This window comes from Schistocerca gregaria, chromosome 8, assembly GCF_023897955.1.
Source record: "Schistocerca gregaria isolate iqSchGreg1 chromosome 8, iqSchGreg1.2, whole genome shotgun sequence".
NCBI classification, from domain to species: domain Eukaryota; kingdom Metazoa; phylum Arthropoda; class Insecta; order Orthoptera; family Acrididae; genus Schistocerca; species Schistocerca gregaria.
In genome coordinates, this window is record NC_064927.1 from 492,919,040 (window position 1) to 492,944,676 (window position 25,637).

The 25,637-nt window shown below is 39.7% G+C and overlaps 1 protein-coding gene across 2 annotated transcripts in view; it reads right to left on the reverse strand.

Moving 5' to 3' along the window:
- LOC126284458 (midasin) overlaps positions 1-25,637 on the reverse strand; it is a 481,989-nt gene that overhangs the window by 203,624 nt on the left and 252,728 nt on the right. For both annotated transcript variants that reach the window (XM_049983379.1, XM_049983380.1), the window contains 3 exons: positions 23,954-24,228; positions 20,696-20,993; positions 14,352-14,510 (listed from right to left, as the gene is read on the reverse strand). In XM_049983379.1, coding sequence (XP_049839336.1) covers positions 14,352-14,510; positions 20,696-20,993; positions 23,954-24,228 — 732 coding nt within the window. The remainder of the gene's footprint in view (positions 1-14,351; positions 14,511-20,695; positions 20,994-23,953; positions 24,229-25,637) is intronic.

Consider the following 25,637-nt stretch of genomic DNA (forward strand, 5'->3'; position numbering starts at 1 on the left):
GCTGTTATTGCTTTCAATGATGGCAGCATTGGTAGGGTGAAAGTGCTACAGCATATGGGAATTAATCCTGGAGCAAATTGCATCAGAGAACTTGAACGGATGGACAAGGTTCACATTGATAAAGCAGAGTATGCAGCACAGTTGGAGACTAGAAAGAAGAAAAGAAGAAAAAACTTGGAAAAGGTCAAGAGGATGATATACAGTATGATGGAGGGTGTTTCTGAGTGACTAAAAATTAAAAAAAAAATAAGCACGTATTAAGTCAGTTACAGTCTTTTGAAACTTTAGAAGTCGTTAAAATTTACATTTTCTGTTGCATTTTTCCCTAAATCTCAGGAACCACTTTGAGTAGAGATTCAAATTTTGAGGGAGTAATAACATACATATCATGAGTATACTGAACTAAAAGAAGAACATAATGATATGTATAATTAAAATAATTTAGGATAATGTACAAAGAAGTACACAAAATTTTAACCTTATAATTAAAAAATTCTATTTCCGAAAGCAGAGGCTGAAATGCAATTCTTCTACTTCAGTAGACTCAGTCCACACCGTTTAATATCCGGTAAAAGTTTCATGTCAATGGCTACAGTGGTTCCTGAAATACAGGGAAGCCAAGACATTAAATTTAACATTGTCAGGATAGGGTGTTCCAACTCCCCTTAAATGATGATAATTAACATAATACTAGAGTACATCATACAAACTACATTGCAATCAATTAGCAAGACATTACAAAGTAGCTGTCAGATATAAAATAATTTTTGTATTTAGAACTCTTAAAATTTTTCAGGGTCTCCCTTGTACACAAAACTGAAATTATCACTAACCATTTGTGCTACAGCCTTTCTCAGAGGTAACAGACAAATTAATTAAACTAACTAACTAACAAGCTGACTAATCACAACACACAGACATATCAAAACAATGGAAACTCCAGTTGGAATAAGAAAAGATATATTGCTATTTACTATAAAGATGACACGTTAAGTTGCAGGCAGGCACAATTAAAAGACACTTACACATTAGCTTCATATTTAAAAGAGAGGAGAGAATTGAGAAACACACACACACACACACACACACACACACACACACACACACACACACACGACCGCCACCTATAGCAGCTCGGGCCAGAGTGCTAATGTCAGCCAATGCTGCCAATGTGTGCATGAGATGTGCTGTCTTGTATGAATGAATGTGTGTGTGTGTGTGTGTGTGTGTGTGTGTGTGTGTGTGTGTGTTCCTCTTTCTTTTTCTGACAAAGAATGTGGGTGCAAGACAATGTGTAAGTGCCTTTTAATTGTGCCTGCCTGCAACTTAATGTGTCACTACAGTAAGTAGCTATCTATCTTTTCCTTACAATGCTGACATACACAAACAGTCTCACAAACAGTTCCACTGCCCCTATAACAGATCAAGCTTTTTGACTTTAATGTGTGTGGTCGAATGATTCTACGGTTTCATGCCAGATCTTCTTCCTATTCTCATCAAGTGACTGCTTTGTCAACAGTTGGATTTTCTTCATATTCTTCAAGAAAATTTTTACTGTCCTCATTTCGGCCAGGTTTATATTCTTTACAATAGCCTCTATGGATAAATTGTCTGGCTGGTCCTTTAATTATGCCTATAAACCGACTGTAGTTACCGTGTTTTGGCTTTACCCATCTTCTATTGTTATCCATTTGTTTTCTGAGTTTAGTCCAGTTAGCCTTCTCGAAATTCCACCTTAGTTTCGGATGCGACTGCACAAGGGGTACACATATTCCAGTCTCTAGAATAATAGATTTGTGCCGACTGTGGAGGAAATCTTCAAGTATTGAGCGGCGTATCTGGGTATTGGTGCTGTGAAGCTGAGTTGGGAAGCACTGATCAGGTGTGTATCCTCTGTTCCAACATCCTAAATGGTAGGTGGATCCTTGGCATAAAAAATTACTTCCAGTTTTCGCCTTCCATCCATTCACAAAGAGTTTCACCATTATTGTCGTTTTCACATTATCCCCATAGATTATGATGGCTGCTGAAGTCCCCCAGGAATAGAGATGGATGTTGCTGAGACAGTGGAGGAGGAGTAGGCCAGTTTACTCCGGGAGGCTCGTAGACATCGATTATTGTCACACTATCAATTTTTGTTGTAATTGTGAAAATATTGTTTTCACTGCTCACTGAAACTAGCAGATAATTTTTCATATTATGCTTGACGTAAATTGCAAGACCTTATTTTGGATGGTTCTTTGAGGCTATTGGTTTATATTCTGGTATTTTCCATCTGCTCCTTATCTGTGTGTGTTTCTTGGAGAGCAATGGCATCGACTGCACGGTTTTTTTTATAGTTTGGATAGATAGTCACATTTCGACCTGGTTATTCCTTCGGTGTTAAGTTAGCATATGAGAATAGATGTTCCAATTCTACAAACTTGTGTGCCCTGAGAAGGACGTTTTGGTTGTTTGCTCTGCATTCTATGACTGGGAGGCCTTTTCAGGCAATAGCAGTCACATCCTGTAGTTGTTACTCATTTAGCACCACCCAATAGGCACATGTGGCTTAGGGTGTGTCACAAATGCGAGTAACCTTGCTCCCCCTAACTTCTTCTCAGACATTCTTTCCACTGGAAATCTCCCACCATTATTCAAGAAAAACCAGCTAATAGCAACTCTTAAACTGAACAAAGACCCAACTAAAGTAGAAAGTTACTGCCCAATAGCCCTGTTAAGAGTTACTTACAAACTACTGAACGCCTCATCTACAACAGGATCTATGAATGAATTAATAAACAAATACCCATAGAACAAGCTGGATTCAGGCCTGGTAGAAGCTGTAATGACGAAGTGTTTGCATTAACAACCCATATTGAAAATGGATATGAGAAGAAATGTGTAAGCATAGCTGCTTTCTTGGATCTACCCGCCGCCTACGACATTGTATGGCGAGAAGACCTTCTCTTAAAATTTGTGAGCATCATTCAGTGCCGGAAACTCACAAACCTACTTAGCAACATGCTAAGCAACAGACTTTTCCAGATTTACTCTGATAATGACAGAAGAAAGTCTTCAAAGTAAGTGACGGACTACCTCAAGGATCTGTATAGGGCCCCTCTCCTTTTCAACTTATTCATTTATGATCTGCCAGTCACAACCTCAAGGAAAATTATATATGCCGACGACACCTGTTTGGTAACCCAGAGCTCCAGTTTCACCACTGTTGAAAGAACATCAACTGCTGACATGGAAATCCTGGACACATACTTCCGGAAATGGTGCCTCCGCCTAAACCCTCAGAAAACTGTTACTTCAGCATTCCACCTACAGAACAGACACTCTGACCATAAACCAGAAGTTAAACTCCAAGCACAAACCTTAAAGTACTGCAGCACACCAAAGTACCTTGGAATAACACTCGATAGGTCCCTAAGTTTCCGACAACTTTTCTCCAACGTGACCGCAAAAGTGAAGACCCGTAATAATATCATTCAGAAGCTTGTTGGTACCTCCTGGGGTTGCAGTGCTTAAACCCTAAGATCAACTGCTTTGGCACTATCATACTGTGTTGCTGAATACTGTTGTCCAACTTGGATGAACAGTGCTCACTGTAGAAAGATAGATGTGCAACTCAACCAGACAATGCGACTTATCACAGGTTGCATAATCAGCACTCAGACTGCATGGCTACCAGTTTTAAGTAACATCCAACCTCCAGCTCTACGAAGATCAGATGCTCTCCTGAAGATTTGGAGAAACATTCAGAAGAACCCACAGCCATCCGTACACAGTGATATATTAATAGGAGAACATCAGCGTCTGAAGTCAAGAAAACCACCTTGGCAAACTGCACAACATCTTGAAGCCTCCAACTTTAACATCAATGAAGTATGGAGAAGTCAGTGGGAAGAATCATCAGTGTTCAACAGTCATCTGGTTGAAAAGCCTTCCATGCAAGTTCCAGGTTTCACACTCCCCAGACGCCAGTGGAGAACCATCAACCACATCTGAACAAGAGAAGGGAATTGCCGATATCTAAAGCACAAATGGGGTTGGGCAACATCTCCAGATTGTGACTGTGGAGTTGCCCTACAAACAATAAATCACATTGTTGGTGAATGCCTGAAACGAGCCTTCGGGGGATCAATAAATGATATCCACCATGCATCACCTGTAGCACTCAACTGGACCAACACAATGGACTTAGAAATTAAGAACTTGAGTAATGTGTACATAATTTAGCATAACACTTTAAACATTTGATTCTGTACCTGTATTCTGCTTTTCATTTCTTACACTGCATACTCTTAAAATTATGTATTTGATCCAAGCTCTGTATCATCATATGATAAATAAATAAATAAATAACTGCCCCTATCCTAGAGAAAACTGGAAAAAGTGTACATTCTGACATCATGGAGTGATTGTGAATTAATAAAAAATTGATGTGAAATGTGGTGAAGTATTTTAAATGAATTATCAATCTGACACAGAAACAAAATTTAGATTAATATTTTATTTGTTTTCTTTGTCTACTATTGCTTTCACTATGTGTGGGGCTGTCCCATTCTGGTGCCTCAGTAGTGATCTGCCCTTCCTTTTCAGCATCCTCCAGAATAAACCTCTCTCCTCGTTAATGAAAGGTCTATTAGTTTTGAAAGCTCAGCAGTGTCTCTCTCTCTCTCTCACTTTTATATGTGAGTTTTGGTAGTACCACACAGTTCACCTCCTGGTACTAAGTACTGCCCATCAACTCAGTCTTCTAATCTGTTATGTAATTACCACACCGTATACCTAAGAATTTTAATTGTTGTAAGCACACTACATATGACATGTCAGTACACTATTTACATGTCTACCAGCCAATTTATGGACGACTTCCATTTGGTATGTGCCATTCACTGTTGTAACACCTTATACGGTCTGCTCTACTTTTAGCAAATAAACAAGTGCATTGTAACACCTTATCCAGTTTGCTCTACTTTGAGCAAATAAACAAGTGTACTTCTCAAACAGTAGCACAAGCTGACATATCAACGAATTAAATATATAATATTATTAGTCAAAAAATATACCAATTATCTGTAACATTGGTTTTGGGTTAAAGGAGACCCCTCGGCAAAGGTCAGAAGCGTCGAGTTGTCAAAAAAAAGGAGTCATCCTTAAGCAGAAGTGCTGTTTTGTCAACAGGCGAAAACATGCTAGCTTTAGGAGTTATCTCTGACAAGCTACAGTAAAAAACACACACACACACACACACACACACACACACACACACACACACAACCTATGCCCCCTACACAGTGCTGGATGGACTAAAAGTGCCAATGCTGTATTCTGATCAGGTGGACTGGTCATCCCCCATACAGCCCAGTCACCAGTGGACAGCTTATCTGCAGTAACGAGAACTCGCTTGCCGTGTATGCTGAAGGTGCCTCACGAAAGCCTTCACATACAGGCAATACATCCCCCGCCCCCGAACCTAATCCACACACCCCAATCCCCCCCCATCCAAGAAGAATCAGCTGTGAAGGAGCCTCCCACCCCCACCCGGTCACCAAATATCGCCATGGACTACATCCTTCCCCATGGCTTTGATTATCTCTCAGCCTGCCCTGAAATGAGGGCTATCCTGCCCTAGCCCTTCCTCCTGAAGTGTGCCCCATCACCCACCAAACCTACACAACCTACTAATCCATCCCTATGCCACTCCCACTCCCACACTCCCAATCCCTTGTCACCAGGATATGAACCCTGTGGCAGACCCAGGTGCAAGACCTGCCCAATCTACTCACTTAGCACCTCCTCCTCCAGTCCTGTTACAGGCTTATGCTACCCCTACAGAGACTGAGCCACCTGTGAAAGTGGCGTGTGATATACCAACTCTGCTGCAAACAGCGCAGCATTTTATGTTGGTATGACTACTAACTGACTGTCCAGGAGAATGAATGACCACTACCAAACTGTGGCCAAGAACCAAGTTGACCACCTAGAAGCACAACATGCTCAATTTCAATGACTGTTTAATACCCACGCCATCTGGATCATTCCCTCCACTACCAGCTTTTCTGAACTATGCTCCCATAATTGTCCTGGCATCAATCTGCGGTAACCCACTATCCCTACAAAACCTACCGTATTTACTCTAATCTAAGCCGCACTTTTTTTCCAGTTTTTGTAATCCAAAAAACCGCCTGCGGCTTAGAATCGAGTGCAAAGTAATCAGAAGTTATGAAAAATGTTGTTAGGTGCTGCAACAACTGACTTATTACGTCAAACATATGTAGTGCTACACAGGCGTGCTTTGCATTCACTAAGATAAATATTGGTGCCAAAACCTCTGCGTCAGTAAATAAATTTTAAGAAAAAGTAGAAGACGAGTTTTTTTTCTTTGCCCCAAGTGTCGACCACTGCATTTTCATACTTTATCCAAAGAAGTAAATAGAAATTCTGTATTGTTCATCTTCGATTGTAGCAGCCTTTCAAATATTTGTAGCAACAATAATAAATTTCTTTACACAAAAATACCAACACTGCACAAGGCTTTAGGATTGTTGCACAAGTTGAAATGCTGGGGCTCATTAAGATTTCAAGCAGCGACACCTATTACTTCGTGGAAGTTTGCGAAGTGCTTGTTGGTGTTAGTGAACCATAATGAAGTGCTTTCATTATAGTACAAATTCAAGATGGGAGTTATTTCTTTTGGGGAACAAAGTTCTAATCATGGTGCAAGTCTGTGATATGGGATTGATGACAGCAACGTCAGGCGATGGCGACTGCAGAGAGACAAATCATTTGAATGTTCAAGTAGCAGAAAAGCATTTAGTGGGGGGCAAAGTGAGGCCAATATCATGCACTAGACATGATTTTAAATGAATTTGTTAAGCAACAGTGTCAGAAATTCCTGCCTGTGAATGCCAAAAGCTTAAAAATTAAGACACACGAAATTGCTAGAGAACAAAATACCGAATATTTTAAGGGTAGTCGCGCCTGGATTGATCTGTTTATGAAGCGCTGGGGTTTTTCACTTCGGAGGCAAACTTCCGTTGTACAGAAGCCGCCGAAAAAAGGAAAACTTGTGGAATTTCAGTGCTTCATAATCAGGCGGTGCACTGAAAAGCAATACCTTCTTGGTCAGATAGGAAATGCTGACCAAACTCCCTTATATTTTGCAATGCCGTCAAATTATACGGTTGATGCCAAAGGAAAGAAAGACAAGTGTTCTTACATCAGGGGGTGAAAAACAGCGGATGTCCGTCATGCTGGTTTGCACAGCAGATGGACGTAAATAAACCCTATTATAGTTTTCAAGCGAAAGACTTTACTGAAATCTGAAGTGTTTCCAAAATCTGTAACTGTACAAGCAAACGGTACTGGGTGGTTTTCAGAGGACATGATGCTGGAATAAATTAAGCATGTGTGGAATCGTCGTCCCGGCGCAATGCTTGGTTTACACAGTCTTTTGGTATTAGATGCCTACACCCTACAACATCTGCAGTAAAATGAAAATTAGGGGAAAAAAAAACAAACTTGGCAGTAATTCCAGGAGAATGATGTCAATTCTGCAACCGCTTGACGTCTGTTTGAATAAACCATTTAAGGACAAGCTTAAACGCATGTACACAGACTGGCTTTCAAAAAGTGACAGACAACTGACACCAACAGGATGTGTAAAACGCGCGAGTGTGCCAGTGGATTTATGATGCATGGAAGTGTGTTCCAAATCAGACTGTGCAACAAGCATTTAAAAAAGGTTAAATATCCAATGCACTAAATGGTACGGAGGATGATGCTCTGTATGAAGAAATGAGCAACAAAGAGTCGAGTAATAGTGGTTCAGAATCACGACTGAAATTTTAAACATTTCACACAAGATGTATTATAAACCTAATAAAATTTTGTTTTAAATTTCAGCGTTTAACTTCTAAGTTATTTTCATATTTTTTTTTTAAGGATTGCTACTCTGCATTGCACAGGATAGAAAAGTGTGGAGAGCTGCATCAAACTAGTCTGCAGACTGAAGACGAAGACGACAGCGGCGCGCGCACACACACACACACACACACACACACACACACACACACACACACACTCTCTCTCTCTCTCTCTCTCTCTCTCTCTCTCTCTCTCTCTCTGCATTTGAAGTCATCACTAAAAATCTGCTACGAAAATCCGACTGGCAAGACTGTTTGTGATGCCAACTGTATGTTCTGAATTTTTTCCTACCTGTGACAAGAGATGGCTGCTAATAGGAACTTTTACGAATTGTGAATGAATTCACTTCATCATAAGAATAACACAAATGCAAACATTATGCCATGTATTCTTTTGTGTTTGTTGCTATCTCATTTAAATCCTGTCTGCCTAATAAACTACGAAACTAGAGTGAGACAACTGCAAACGCGGAAAAATATACATATCATGTCATGTTTATATTCATATTATTCTTATGCTTAATAACGATATAGTCAGAAATGAGGCATGGCAACTGACTAGATTTTTAAATCTAAGACGACTAATTTATGTGCAGGATGTAATATACTAAAGAGGCGTCTGCAAACATTTTGAAACTGAGAAAAATTTTCTCTCGTTCAGAAGATCTTCTGTCATACGCAGTCTATTATATAGCAGTCTCTTGCCATTATTTCACTAATGAGACCCTTCCTCCCCCCCATTTTTTTTGTTTAAGTGGCATTAGCGTAAAGAAAAGCAAGCCACGCTGCAAGCGGCAACAGGTCGTAAACACTCATTATCGGAATGGAACAAACAATGCGTCACACAGTACAATAATGCAGATTCAGCTTAGAGTGATGCAAACACCTGTAACAAAGAGAACGGCACTTATCAGATCAAAGCAAAATAAGCAATCGATTCAAACCAGACGAAGCACGTGAAAAAGGAAGGGTGCCCGAATAAATATGGACGGAGCACCTGATGCATAGCAATGGCTACCTGGTAAAGCTTAAATACTGAACTTACGACTTGAACCAAACTACTGTAGCTGTTATCTTCATCCCTTCGACCTAAATTGTGTCTCATGTTACAATGGACCAACTTCGTTTCGATTTGGAGGTGAGATCTAACTTTTCTCTCCCCTTGAATTTCGGGTCTCAAATTTCAGGTGCGGCTTAGATTCGGGAAAATTTTTTCCTCGATTTCGAGTCTCATTTTGCAGGTATGGCTTAGATTTGAGTAAACACGGCAACCCTAAAATTTTCCCTTCCCAGTCCTGTCACCTCTTTCCATGTCACATCTCCACATCATGTTCACGGAGTGTCATTCATTCCTGGCTTCTACAATCATGCATTACAAGCCACCCCTCCCTGTCACATTCCTAGCCAGGCAACTGGCTGCTTCCTCCGAGCTGTTGGCGGCCCTCATGCAAGTCATTCTCCCTGACCCCTGCATCCCTCTCCCCACTCCACCTGACACTCCCCACACCACCACCAGTCCACCTGCTGAAATGCAGCATTTCCAATGTTATTCCAGCTGGCACGATGTAGGGACATAGGTGTGTGGGTGTGTGGGTGTGTGGGTGTGGGTGTGGGTGTGTGGGTGTGGGTGTGTGGGTGTGGGTGTGTGGGTGTGTGGGTGTGGGTGTGTGGGTGTGGGGGTGTGGGTGTGGGTGTGGGTGTGTGGGTGTGGGTGTGTGGGTGTGGGTGTGTGGGTGTGGGTGTGTGGGTGTGGGTGTGTGGGTGTGGGTGTGTGGGTGTGGGTGTGGGTGTGTGGGTGTGGGTGTGTGGGTGTGGGTGTGTGGGTGTAGGTGTGTGGGTGTGTGGGTGTAGGTGTGGGTGTGTGGGGGTGTGGGTGTGGGTGTGGGTGTGTAAGGGGGGGGGGGCAGCATTTTAGCTCTCAAATGTGTAACTCCAAAAGATAACAAGAGTGGTTTTTTTTCTTTCCATGTGCCTACTGACAACTCAACGCTTCTGCTTTTCAATGAGTGATCTCTTTTAATCCAAAAGTATTTGCGTTCTATAAGAACATTCCTACAGTACGGAATATTGGTTTATTAGAACTTCAACTCTATCTTCAGGGTTCTAAAGTGTTATCATAGGTGCTACATAACAGCATTAAGAACTCATTATAATAGGGAGAGATACAACACTGATACGTGAATGAGAATATAATATAAATCAAATTTCAGCACTATTACACGCATGTTCTTAAACAACACAATTTATTTCCTTTTGAATGCTTCATTTTAGCCACGCACAGTATTAACAAACTGATGCATTGGAATATTTTCTTTATTGATTGTATGCTTCCAAAGATTCTCATGAAGTAATTCTGCTCTTCAGATGTGCAAAATATATGGGGCAATCAAATTAAAATGAGACAGATGGAAAATTGTTTGCGACTGTCTTCGGAACAGTGATTGTACATCTCTTCGTCCATAGCAAATCGATGGTGACAAATCACTTTCTTTGGGGTTCCAAAAATATGGAAATCACATTTGGGGGAGATTGGGACTGTATGGAGGATGTGTAAGGATTTACCAGAAAAATGTATGCAGCAAAGTCTAAATAAATTTGGCAACACGTGGGCAGACATGATCCACCCAGATAATTATACTGTTCAACAACATTTCTAAAAGTTTTGCTTCTGCAGCACTCATTAACTTTTGAAAAGTGTTGACACGCTGCTGTGTACTAATTGTGGGGTCATTTTTCAGAATGTCTACGATCAGCGGGCTCTTGCGGTTGGAGCCCAGGCTGCTGTGCATGTTGTTTTGACTACACTGCAGAAGTTTCACTTGGAAGCCTTTAAAGATCATCCAAACAGCCAAAATTTCTCCCTGCAAAATTTTGATACTTTTGGAGCACTGAAGAAGAAGATTCATGGCCATTGATATGATTCAGATGAAGAGGCACGTGCCTGGGTACAACCAAAAGTTCCTGCCAGTGCTTGATTTGCAAAAAAGGTTCTGGTATTGTGACCTTCGGGGACGTTTTTTTGAAATTTAGATGCCTTAAAGTGTTATTTTAGTGCTTTCTTTTTGTCAGAGGTACCGGTAAGGTGTGCCGTTGCATAAAGTCACAAATCAACCACTAGTTACTTTTGAAATAACAAACAGTTTATACTTACAGTTTATATTAACTCCTCCCATTTGTGCTGCTTTCATTTGACTGAGCCTGACAATAGCTTGCATTTATTACAAAACTGTTCACTTCGCTTGGTTATACATAGTTGCCAGAAAAATAAGATAGAAGTGTTTACAGCATAATTTAGAAGCTTCTTGAAAGATTTTTTGTGTGTGAAGCTGTATTTACCACCTAATCCTCCCCTGTCTCTCTGGCCACATCATTGTCCCCCCCCCCCCCCCCATATGTTCATCTCCTCCACACTCCCCATGTTCTCTACCCCCTCTCTTTGTACACCCCCTCCCCCACCTGCTTGGTCATGCCCATCAGCATGTCCCCCCCCCCCCCCCCCTTCCATGCCCCATCTCCTCTTCGCTGCTCTCTCTGTCACATTTTATTCAATTCCATTTGTGATTAGCTAATTTTGCCCTAGTACGTGTTATCAAACAAGCTAGCAATTATGGCTACCTTCAGGCAGACCAGAAATAATACACCAATTATAGAAGTATTTAAAAAAATGCCTAATTTAATTACATCATACAAAAACTACAGTGCACACTTACAACAATTCATGATCCAAATACAGTAGTATGGGAAGAACAGCATGTAATGGCATCTCAAATAAGAATGGGCACAACCTGTATGTTGTTGTTATTGTTATTGCTGTTGTTGTTGTCTTCAGTCCAGACTGGTTTGATGCAGCTCTCCTCCATGCTACTCTATCCTGTGCAAGCTTCTTCATCTCCCAGTACCTAATGCAACCTAAATCGTTCTGAATCTGCTTATTGTATTCATCTCTTGGTCTCCCTCTATGATTTTTACCCTCCACACTTCCATCCAGTACTAAATTGGTGATCCTTTGAGCCCTTCTTCTAGTCAAGTTGTGCCACAAATTTCTCTTCTCCCTAATTCTATTCAATACTTCCTAATTAATTATGTGATCTACCCATCTAATCTTCAGCATTCTTCTGTAGCACCACATTTCGAAAGGTTCTATTCTGTTCTTGCCCAAACTATTTATCGTCCACGTTTCACTTCCATACATGGCTACACTCCATACAAATACTTTCAGAAATGACTTCCTGACACTTAAATCTATACGCAATGTTAACAAATTTCTCTTTTTCAGAAATGCTTTCCTTGCAATTGCCAGTCTACATTTTATATCCTATCTACTTCGACCATCATCAGTTATTTTGCTCTCCAAATAGCAAAACTCCTTTACTACTTTAAGTGTCTCATTTCCCAATCTAATTACCTCAGCATCACCCGACTTAATTTGACACATTCCATTATCCTCATTTTGCTTTTGTTGATGTTTATCTTAAGATCCTTTCAAGACACTGTCCATTCTGTTCAACTGCTCTTCCAAGCCCTTTGCTGTCTCTGACAGAATTACAATGTCATCGGCGATCCTCAAATTTTTATTTCCTCTCCCTGGATTTTAATTCCTACTCCAAATTTTTCTTTTGTTTCCTTTACTGCTTGCTCAATATACAGATTGAATAACATTGGGGACAGGCTACAATCCTCTCTCACTCCCTTACCAACCACTGCTTCCCTTTGATGACCCTCAACTCTTGTAACTGTCATCAGCTTTCTGTACAAATTGTAAATATCCTTTCACTCCCTGTATTTTACCCATGCCACCTTCAGAATTTGAAAAATTGTATTCCAGTCAACATTGTCAAAAGCTTTCTCTAAGTATACAAATGCTAGAAACGTATGTTTGCCTTTCCTTAATCTATTTTCTAAGATAAGTTGTTGGGTCAGTATTGCCTCATGTGTTCCAACATTTCAACGGAATCCAAACTGAATCTTCCCCGAGGTGGGCTTCTACCAGATTTTCCATTCGTCTGTAAAGAATTCATGTTAGTATTTTGCAGCCGTGGCTTATTAAACTGATATTTCGGTAATTTTCAAGTGTCAACACCTGCTTTCTTTGGGATTGCAATTATTATACTCTTCTTGAAGTCTGTGGGTATGTCACCTGTCTCATACATCTTGCTCACCAGATGGTAGAGTTTTGTCAGGACTGGCTCTCCCAAGGCCGTAAGTAGTCCTAGTGGAATGTTGTCTACTCCGGGGGCCTTGTTCGACTCAGGTCTTTTAGTGCTCTGTCAAACTCTTCACGCAGTATCGTATCTCCCATTTCATCTTCATCTACATCCTCTTCCATTTCCATAATATTGTCCTCAAGTACATCGCCCTTGTATAGACCTTCTATATACTCCTTCCACCTTTCTGCTTTCCCTTCTTTGCTTAGAACTGGGTTTCCATGTGAGCTCTTGATGTTCATACAAGTGGTTCTCTTTTCTCCAAAGGTCTCTCTAATTTTCCTGTAGGCAGTATCTATCTTACCCCTAGTGAGACAAGCTTCTATATCCTTACATTTGTCCTCTAGCCATCCCTGCTTAGCCATTTTGCACTTCCTGTCGATCTCATTTTTGAGAGATTTGTGTTCCTTTTTGCCTGCCTCATTTACTGCGTTTTTATCTTTTCCTTTCATCAATTAAATTCAATATCTCTTATCTTACCCAATGACTTCTACTAGCCCTCATCTTTTTACCTACTTGATCCTCTGCTGCCTTCAGTATGTCAAACCTCAAAGCTACCCATTCATCTTCTCCTGTATTTCTTTCCCCCATTCCTGACAATCGTTCCCTAATGCTCTCCTCGAAACACCCTACAACCTCTGGTTCTGTCAGTTTATCCAGGTCCCATCTCCTTATATTCCAACCTTTTTGCAGTACCTTCAGTTTTAATCTGCAGTTCATAACCAGTAGATTGTGGTCATAGTCCACATCTGCCCCTGGAAATGTCTTACAATTTAAAACCTGGTTCCTAAATGTCTGTCTTACCATTATATAACCTATCTGAAATCTTCTAGTATCTCCAGGCCTCTTCCATGTATACAACTTTCTTTCATGATTCTTGAACCAAGTGTTAGCTATGAGTAAATGATGCTCTGCACAAAATTCTACCAGGCGGCTTCCTCTTTCATTTCTTACCCCCATTCCATATTCACCTACACCTCAATGTACGCCAACATAAAATGAATAATGCTAAAAAATATTTATGTAAAATCATATTATCGTTGAATGATGTTATAACGTTACAATCACATTTCTGACAGTCTGCATGTAGGACTAAAGAGTAATAAACAGTAATTGAAATAGCAGTTTCACAGTGAAGATTAGTGGTTTTTTAGTCCTATGTTTTATATTTTTAAGCTATTACAGGGATTATATCATATGACGATTGCTTCCACAATATCCCTCTTACCTGTTAAGTTTCACACGAAGATCACAGTCCATATGAAGAACATACCCCATAATGTGACGCAGTCGCCGATTGATTGTGATAACAGCTGATGTACCTTGTAAGAACACGTCATTAAGGCTTCCCGCTATCTGCAGAACTTCACGAGCACGTGGTATGATTCTGGAAAAAGAATATGCCAAAGTGCTATAATTAACAGATATGGATAATTCAGTGACATGGCTCAAATGACTAATTAATTTCTTTCTTATTGTTCCTCATTTCAAAATGTGGCTGACAGATAACTGCTCCATTTCCATACACTGTAACTAGAAATGCTGTCTTACACAATAATTTAAATTATGATCACATACTACTGAAACATAAGAAGCAGTACTGGAACATACACAATATGATCAAAAGTATCCGGACACAGCCAAAAAAAATAATAAGTTTTTCATATTATGTGCATTGTGATGCCACCTACTCCATATCAGTGACCTCAGAAGTCATTAGACACCATGAGAGAGCAGAATGGGGCGCTCCACGGAACTCACGGTCTTTGAACGTGATCAGTAATTGGGTGTCACTTGTATCATATGTCTGTACGCGAGATTTCCAAACTCCTAAACATCCCTAGGTCCATTGTTTCCAATGTGACAGTGAAGTGGAAATGTGAAGGGACACATACAACACAAAAGCATACAGGTTGACATCGTCTGCGGCTGACAGAGACCACCAATAGCTGAAGAGGTTTGTAATTTGTAATAGGCACACATCTATCCAGACCATCACACATGAGTTCCAAACTGCATCAGGATCCGCTGCAAGAACTATGACAGTTAGGTGGAAGTTCAGAAAACTTGGATTTCACGGTCGAGCGACTGTTCATAAGCCACACATCACGCCGGTAAATGCCAAGTGATGCCTTGAATGGTGTAAGGAGTGTAAACATTGGAAGATTGAATAGTGGGAAAACACTGTATGGAATGACGAATCATGGAACACAATGTGGTGATCTGATGGCAGGGTGAAGGTATGGCGAATGCCCAGTGAACATTATCTGCCAGTGTGTGTAGTGCCAGTGTAAAATTCGGAGGCGGTGGTGTTATTGTGTGGTTGTGCTTTTCATGGAGGGGGCTTGCGCCCCTTGTTGTTTTGCGTGGCACTATCACAGCACAGGCCTACCTTGATATTTTAAGCACCTTCTTGCTTCCCACTGTTGAAGAGCAATTCAGGGATGGCGATTGCATCCTTCAGCATAATTTACGGAATGGTTACCCAACAATAACATCCCTGTAATGAACTGGCCTGCACAGTGTCCTGACCTGAATCCTATAGAACACCTTTGGGATGTTTTGGAACTCCAAGTTCGTGCCAGGCGTCACCGACCAACATCGATATATCTCCTCAGTCCAGCACTCCGTGAAGAATGGGCTGCCATTCTCCAAGAAACCTTCCAGCACCTGATTGAACATATGCCTGCGAGAGTGGAAGCTGTCATCAAGGCTAAGTGTGGGCCAACACCATATTGAATTCCAGCACTACCAATGGAGGGCGCCACCAACTTTTAAGTCATTTTCAGCAAAGTGTTTGGATATTGTTGATCACATAGTGCTCTTCCACTTAATGTAGCAGATGCAACATAAGTCAGTTTAATCACCACACATTTCCGTGCAAGGTCAAATTTGTGACATTGTTATGGTAAAATGTCATTATACTACAGATAAGTGCATTACACTCCTGTATTGGTATATTATACCTCAATCAGAAAGTCACTGCCAGCTGGAACCTATGTTAGTATATTTCAAACAATCTGCACTGTTTTAGTTGTACTTATATATTAATTGTTTTATTAATAGCAGTATATTTCTCTTTTATTGTTATTGCTGTTATTACCATCACAGCAAATTAGAGCGGTTCTGGAGTCATGTCTTTCAAATGTGAGGGGCACAGCTAACGTGAAATGGATCCTGTCTTCAACCATTGCAGCCAGTGTGTACGGTTCTACTACTGAAGCACTGTATGAGAAAACCATCGTCACACAGAGCCTGTGATCGCTTCTCACTGAACTCAAACCACTGCCATGTGCTGCCATCACATCACATCACATCATAGGTCTAACAGATAGAATGCCCAAATTTAGTCACAGCCAGTCCTCGAAAACCACCACAGTTCAATGTCAGAACTGACGCGTGGAGCTCACATTTCACTTTTTGTCACATGGCTTTACTTATACCAAAGTCGCATCATCCCTTTTTCTCGTGGACTGTTGGCATCCTGGCAGTGACAAGCATCCAATTTTCCATCTGCTGTCAAGCTTTGTTGTCATGAATCACAGTATAGAGAGAGAGAGAGAGAGAGAGAGGGGGGGGGGGGGGGGGGTGAGATAATACTAGGACTGGACAGTCAGCTCTGCCCATTCATATGGAACTAGCCCGAGGTTTGCCTAAAGCAATTTAGAGAAACCATGGAAGACCTAAACATCAATGGTTAGGTAGGGATTTTAGTCTTGACGCTCCAAAATACATGTGCATGGTGACATCACACTCATTTGGAGTATCATAACGCACATCTTGCAGTGATATATGCTTAAAGTTCCTTCTGTGACTTGTCTGCAAGAATTCATTAATTTTGAGGAATACAGAACTTCATAAGTGTGCACTGCTCTCACAGCACATCTGTATCATTCCGAATTAGGAGCTGCACCATAACAATGCGAAATATTATCTTCCAGTGTTACAGTCTCACCACACACACTGAATTTGTTTAAATAGGTGTATGAAGAATTAACCCGTGCCTAGAGATGAATTGGACCACTTATCTTGTGGAAACTCAATGCTCCATCCTACTTTATTCTTTAGTGTTTGGCAGAAGTGATGCCGACATGAGTTGCCACTCCCTGTCAATACTGCAGCTCCAATATCCAGTAACACACCATGTACTGTCCACATTCTTTTCATGTATTTTCTCTTCAGAGCTACTCTCCTTTGTAGTTAAAGGTCTTCGAGGTATATATACTCCCCAGATAACAAGTAAGGAATCTACTGGGCACTGTTTTGTATACATTTCTCACTCTTAAGAGTATACCCCTTCACATTGTTCTCAGAAGCATTAATAGCTTTTCCTGTGTCTGTTTATGTGGTTCAGCACTGCCTCTGAGCTTTAAACATAAGGACTACCCTATGAAACTGCCTCACGGTATGTTTGTTACTGAATACTGAACTGTGATGAAGCTGGAAACTTAATGCATTATTTTTACACATATTCTGGCAGTAATTTTATATGGTCTCTGCAACTCAGAACGTCATAGAGACAGAGAGCAAAATACATATCTGGTGTCTTTTGATTAAAACTCTGTTTATCATAATGATCATAGTCCACACTGTAGTTAATTTTCCTTTCAGAAGGATATATGTTTTATTTACTGCTGCTTTTATTTGTCAGGCAAGCACCAGCTCTTTGTGCATTTTAGAAGTGTTGTGTCACTAAATACAACATATACCCCAAAATGGATTTCTGCCCACATCCCTTTGTGATGCTTCTTTGTATTGCTACATGGCTGGTGCATTATACTTCCAATTTTCACCATAATCCTCAAGTTTCAACCAAAAACTTGTTGGAACTCTCGAATGCCTGGGCCCGGCAGGAAATAAGGGATCCATACGTGTATACTACACTCAGCACAATGGAACGCAAAGCACCACATGCCTAGTCCAATGAACCTTTTAAAAATCTTCCCTTCTGCACTGTTTTCTTTCTTTATTGTAGACATTTGTCCTAGCAAAAGCATTCAATTTCTTTATACACATGCCCTGAATTAAATCTATGTCTGATTTAGTGGTTTCATTATAGAGTAATTGTCTTCACTGTTTCTTCCAATTTTACTTGATAAGTGGAACGGTCGATTCTGATTTATTGGGAGAATTCTAAATAAGTGCAGCCCACCTGTAAAGGGGACAGTGTACAGAACACTAGCACAACCCATTCTTGAGGGCTGCTCAAGCATTTGAGATCTGCAGCAGGTCAGACCAAAGAAAGACACTGAAGCAATTGACAGGTGTGCTGCTACATTTGTTACCTGTAGGTTAGGTCAATACCTGAGTATGACAGAAGTCCTTTGTGAACTCAAATGGGAATCCCTGAATGGTGTACTATGGTCTTTTTGCGAAACACTATGAAGAAAATTTAGAGAACAGGAATTTGCAGGTGAAACCACACTACAATTCTACTGCCGCCAACATACACTTCACCTAAGGACTGTGAAGACAAGGTACGAGAAATAAGGGCTTGTATGGAGGCATGTCAACAGCTGTTTTCCCCTTGTTCTACCTGAGAGTGGATGAGGAAAGGGAATAACAATTAGTGGTACAAGGTACCATCTGCCATGCACCATGCACTGATGGAAGATTCATTTTGCAAATAATCACTGATCCCCGAATGGTGGCTAAGCTGTTCTCCACCAACACCTTTCTGCCATAGGTGTTATCAAGGTACATAGGTGAGCTCCTATGGAAATTTGGAAGTTGGAGAAGGGTACTGCCAGGTTGAATTCTGAACAAGTCATGCCTCGGTAGCTCAGTTAGTAAGAAAACTGCCAACAAAAGCTCTTGATTCAATGATAAACTGTGGGGTCCATGCATTTACATACCACTCATTATTTTGCTGACAACTCCTACTGAAAAAAAGTGTCCCTTGCACACAAAACAATCCCTTAAGGGGTCAATGACGATAAATCACTGACGATGTCTCTCACTGTACAACCAAGTCTGAGATCTATCACCTGAAGGAAAATGCCTGTCTGATGAAAGTGAGGGAGAGATGGTTGCAAAAGCAAAGGGTCCATGTTGGCATAATAAAACAAAATGCAGAAACATGACAAGCTCCAGTTTCCTGGCCAATCAAACAAATATACTAAAATAAGGGAAGGGACAAATATTTGTGCTCTATAGACAAGTAATCTTATTAACAGTAAGTGGAACTGACATATACCTGTCCCGCTGAAATATGGTACTTTAAGGTCACTCCAGAAATTGACTGACAAACAAACACGGAATGCGAGGCACTGCGTCTTCTGAACCAACAACAGCACAACAGCAAAAGTCAGTTCCGAAATCGAGGCTACCATGTTGCTGGCTTCTATGTAACCATTGGATGTTAGTGTGTAACCGCCTGCTTCTATATAGTTGTGTTGTGTTACCACTTTGACTACAGTTTTTGTTTATTAAAAAATTTCATCAAAAAGATTATTCAACAAGTAAAAATCTTCTTCTACACTGTGGAGTGCTGTTAAATAATTAGGCTTTAGAACTTGAGCTTTACAAGCAAGAAAAATAATTTGTTTCTGCTCGTAGGTGTCCATTAGTTTCTGCTGATGAAGTTTTAGAGCTTACACTGGAAAACTCTAGGACTCAGTCAAAGAACTGCAATAAGGAAAGGGGGCTACTTCAATACTTGCAAGAGAATTAAGTAAACTGTGTGGAACAGCCCCTATGGAGAAAAGTCCACTTTTAAGTTCTCCTCAAAAGAAAAAAGCAGCCTCGCGCAGTTACAGATCTTGATTCATTCCAAACTGTTGCAGTTTGTCGGCACATTTACGGATATTATAGTGCAGTGGTTGCTGGCAACAGACACTGCTGCAGAAGTGACTATGACAAAGCTGCTGTTATATTCATTTGTGAAACAAAATAAGCCTATGGACACTTACACATGAGTAGATGAAGCTGCAAGGGAACTAGGTCATATGGTAATTAGGCTACCAACTTATCACTGTCACTTCAACCCAACTGAATTGGTTTGGAGTGATGTCAAACTTACATTTGAAATAATAATGTCTTTAATTACAAAAGAAGTGAAAAGGCTGTTACATTAAGTTTGTGCTACTGTAGATGCCACCTCATGGAAGAAGGAAGTAGATCATGTTGGTAAACTTGTTGGAGAAGCCATGACTTCAGACGATAAACAGTTGTGATGATAAACAGTTAATGACTGCTGCTGCTGCTGCTGCTGATTATTGTTATGATAATGGGTTTAGTGTCAATTCTTGTATACTATCAAATTCTTTTCACAGTAATTATTTTCTCCATTGTCAGAAACACTTTTTCTGTTATACTTACGTATACATTATTATGCAGTGGCTTGTATGTGTAGTGATGGTAACCCACATTCACAAAACATATTTCGGTACCAGAGCTGTGAGCATGAGCGAAGGCAGCTATAGCCAACAACATGTGAGCTGTCAAGTGACATATTTCAGTAGCCCCTGTGTAGGTCAAGCAGCTTTGTGATAAACTTACTATATACTATTTCAGCCTTGCTCATTTCAGTTTAATATAAGGTAGATTAAACTTTGCGTGGTATAACCTCACCTGCACAATCTATCATTGGTAATTAACGGAATGACATGCTTTCGCAACCAGCAAAAATGCAGAGTCAACATTTCAACAGAGCTTGGCCTGACACCTCCTTTGGGAACAGGATGATATCCCTGTTGGGTGAAACGTTCAACCCACATAACAGCATTCATAATTTCTGCCAAACTGTTATCATCACTGAACATTTCTGGGCACATTACTGCCAATTGCTCAATACAAATGTTGACTGCAGTCACCAAAGTGTAGAGTTTCTGCAGCAGCAACTGTTGGCAATGAATGGAATCAACTTCACCTGCAGAAAAAAATCAATTAACTGTAAAACAAAGAGTTTAAGCAAATATCAGGTTATGATTTACTAACTTCAATTTATTAAAGATCAAAATTATTTGATTCAAAATTTAGAAAAATGTATCATTTAAATATCAGTGAAGTACAGAATATAACAAATATGACATATTAACTTTTGGAAGGCAAATATGCCTCTATGCAGTCATTTTATAGCCATATGTGAGGCACACGTGGGTCACATACTCCAGTGGTATCTCAACTGTGACTGCAAATGTAGTACTCATGTTGCTCATTGGTCAGTATGACCAGATGGGACATAAGCAATAAGAAACAACTTATTTGTTTTGTCGAAGATGCACTGTGTACCAAATAAGCCAATTAAACTAGGTCTTTAACAATAAATGAAGCTAAACCAACAAAGAAAACAGAACTTTCTGAAGTCTTATTAGGTGTTGACACTAATAAGAACCTGGACTTTATGTTACATGTTACAGAACCTATATACAAGGTCTGTTCAAAAAATTCCACAAAATTTTTCCACACTTATCTTTTACTTATAGTGTATGATCTCCTTCGAAATAATCTTCTACACAATTTATACACCACTCCCAATGCCATTTCCACTTCCAGAAGCAGTCTTGTTATGTATCTTGCCGGAAAGCGCAATGTGCCGCCTGCGAATTTTCTTTTATCTTGTCTATCATTGCAAATCTCTGTTCTTTCACTGGGGTTTTCAACTTTGGAAATAAAGAAAAAAGTCTGCAGGGACCAGGTCTCTAGAGTACTGAGGATGAGGTAGCACAGTGATTTTGTTTTTTGTGCAATAGCCATGCACCAACTGGGATGAATGTGCGGGTGACGCAAGAAGCATGAATTGTGTAGCGACATTTCAGTCCATTCCTTCTCACATTTTCCCACAGGTATTGCAACATGTCTCGATAGTGGCATGAATTCATGATGAATTAATCCTTCAAAGTCAAAGGAGACTATCAGCACGGCTTTGAAGTTTGATCTGACCTGACAAGCGTTTTTGGTCTTGGAGACTATTTCCCGGCCCATTCTGAAGACTGAACATTGGTTTCAACATCATAACTGTAAAACCATTTCTCATCACCAGTTATGATTGTCTCAAGCAACATCTTGTTCTCACTTGCGTGATCCAAACTTGCTCTTCACAGATGGCGAGGCAACGGTCTTTCTGCTTTTGAATCATGAGCAATGGGACAAATTTGGCAGCAATACAATGCATTTCAAGATGCTGTGTCAGGATTTCATGACAGGGTCCAACTGAAATGTTACCCTCTTCAGCAATCTCTCTGACAGTCTGTCTTTCATTGGGATGCACAATTTTGTAGATGTTTCTGATAAGAGCATCATCAGTAGATATCGAAAGGTGTTCTGAATAAGGGTCATCTTTAACTTCCGCCCGGCCATAATTTTAAACAGTGTGAACCATTCGTAACGCCGAGTATGGCATAAGCACTCAGCACCGTAGGCTTCCTGCATCATCTGGTGTGCCTCTGTTGCCGTTTTATTGAATTTCAAGCAAAATTTAATGCAGATGCGTTGCTGCTCTAACTCTTCCATCTTGAAATTCGCAATCCGTGCAATACATAGTTCTACTCAAAACAGCACTGAATAATAACTAGCAGACATTACAGCAATGAAACTTGTGCAGTCACACACTAAACACAAGCATGTTATGCTCCAACACACCATTGGTGTAAAATTAAGAATGAACTGACCTTGTATCTAATCTCACTATCTTTTGCATTACAGTTAAAACCAAATTTTTGAAATGAAAATGTTGATTTAATTTTCATACACTAACGTTGTATAACATGTTCTGTACACCTGATCAAAACGATTGGGCAGATGCACTGTCATCAAGGACTGTCTCAAATCAAATCATGAAATGAAACACTTGGAGATCAGTATTATGGTGTAAATGGCAAGTTTCTGAGATAGTGTAGTTACGAATTCTTTTTAAATAAAGATTTTAGAAAATCTAGTAATAAACAAAGACAGAGATTTCAATTTAAATAGGATTTTGGGTCTGGCACTCAATTTATTAAGATCTCACATCCATCAACGATGGAAAAAGTTAAGACAAAGTGCATTTCGAGGAATATCAGTATGGGCGCTGAAAAACAAAAGAGAATCAAAGGTCGTAATGGGCATCAAGAGTCGAACTCAGAATAAATAGTGGCATGGGGTCAACAGCAATTAACAGTCTGTCTGGCGACAGGCAGTTAGTATACATAACAGTAAAACTCACAGTACCTGAGGAAGATGCCTGGGTCACTCATTGAAACATAGTACAGAAAATGTAAACAACTTGACTTATACTCGGCAGCAATCCATTAAAATCAGAAAGTGATAAAGGTAATTAAACAATTTACTACCAAATGAAAATAATATGGCAAAAATATGATCAAAGCGGTGGGATTCATATCCTGCTGAATGAGTATTTTTTATAGTGCAGGAATATATTTACAAGGGACAGATTATCTTCCGTGTATTCTTAAACACTTCACTTTCATAGCGACTCATTGTATATGGTTTCCGAAACTGTTTCACTACTAACTATGGTACTGGGTACACACATAAAGATCTTAGTGAATACATACTGCATGAAGGACAAACAAACAAGTGTAGAAAATTTACTAAAGATGTTTCTTTGTTTATAGGCTTTTCCAGTTAATGTTAGTTTGCATAATATTCTTTTGGGCTGCAGACTGCATCATATTGTAAACGAAACAAAGTTTTGATCACTATTAATTTCATAGGAGTATGTAAAGGCTCTGATGGAGGCCACAGGTGAAGTTACGTGTTATTTTACAATAAGGCAGTCTACACCCTATAGAAACCTTTTACTCAAAAATTTGCATGAATAACACATGGAATTTCTGAATGAAGACAATCAATCACAACTGTATAAAGCAGCACATAGTAGCCCCTTACCTTTAGTGAACTTTTGCGAGAGATCCAACAGTGTGAGACTAGAAGGTTTTACTTTTCTTTTTTCCATCTGCTGACTGATGAAGGTACAATAATTTAAAAGATGTATACTATTTACTGTGGCACAGTAAGCATGCCAGTTAAGGTTAATGTTACTGCATTGTTGTTGGGCAAATGGCAACCATCTTATATCCCACGGAAGTTCTTTCCAGTCACAGATATCGACTTCTTGCAGGCCCACACCCAACCGTCTTGGCACAACTACAGAGCCAAGCAATCTACAACCAAAAATATTAACATGACATCGTTATTTAAATCACAATATACCATAACATTCTGACACAAAAAATTAAACACTAATTTAGTATTTTAATAAATCACTTATCTTCACAATACAAAGTTAGACACAAATTGAAAAAAATTAAAAAATGGAACAAAAATAAACATATGAGTAAAGCAGCCTCAAGTGAAATAACTGGAATGATAACTGAGAATAAGCTTCAAGCTGATGTACTATTTCACTGAATTTCTAGGCCAGTTAAACTCATACAATTTGCTTTTTTTTTTTCTTTTTTTTTTTAATAATCCAAAAAGGAGCTCTACGAAACTGTCTTATTTACAACGGATTAGCTCTTGGAAACATGCAATTTGATGCAAAAGAAGAATGTACACAACTACTGTCTCAGAGGGTAATCGAATACACACCCCACATATCCCAAAACATTATCCTGTTAGGACAGGATGATTAAAATTGGTGTCATAACATGCAATAAAATACACAGGAAACAAAAACTGTTACATACCTAACACTTGAAATGAAACTAAAAGCATTTCTAATAAAACACTATTCTGAACAATGTTTTCTGTATATGTAAAATAAACATCACTTAAATAATTAATAATAAACTTAGATTGTAGAAACAGTTAATTTGTAAACATCTTTTGCTTATATTATATATTACTGTGTCCATATTCTGATCTGTCCAGTACTCACTTCTGCAACTGTACCGAATGATAACACTGGACGAATGAAAAAATCAAATTAAATTAAATTATCAGAGATTGTTTCTGTCACTTTTACATCAGTAAATTATTGTACCCTATCAGTCTAGGGAATATTTCAAGTAATGGAAAGTCCAGGATTGAACAATAACAATATTATATTGCTACTCACCTCATAGAGCTGATGCTAAGTCACAGACAGGTACAACGAAAAGACTTACATTTAACCTTTCATCATCCAAAATGTCTTCTTCCAAAGAAGAAACACACACACACACACACACACACACACACACACACACACACAAGAAGAAGAAGACCGTGTGAGAGTTGTTCTTGTGTGAATGTATGTGTGTTTTTTACTGTAGAAGAAGGCATTTTGGCTCAAAGCTCTAATGTTCAGCAGTATATTTGTTGTGCCTGTCTGCGACTCTGCCTCTCCTTTATGTGGACAGTAGCAATCTATCTTTTTCATAATACTAAGGAATATTTCTCATATTTTTAATTCATTACTATGGCTTTTGCTACTTCTAATATCTTGCCACATAGTAATAATATGAGAAGATTGTTAGCTACTCAACCCATAGAGGAAGCACTAAGTGGCACTCAGGCACAAACAAAAAGACTGCCGGACATCATTCACCAATCACACTAAGTCCTCCAAACAATGGAAAATGCAGAATGG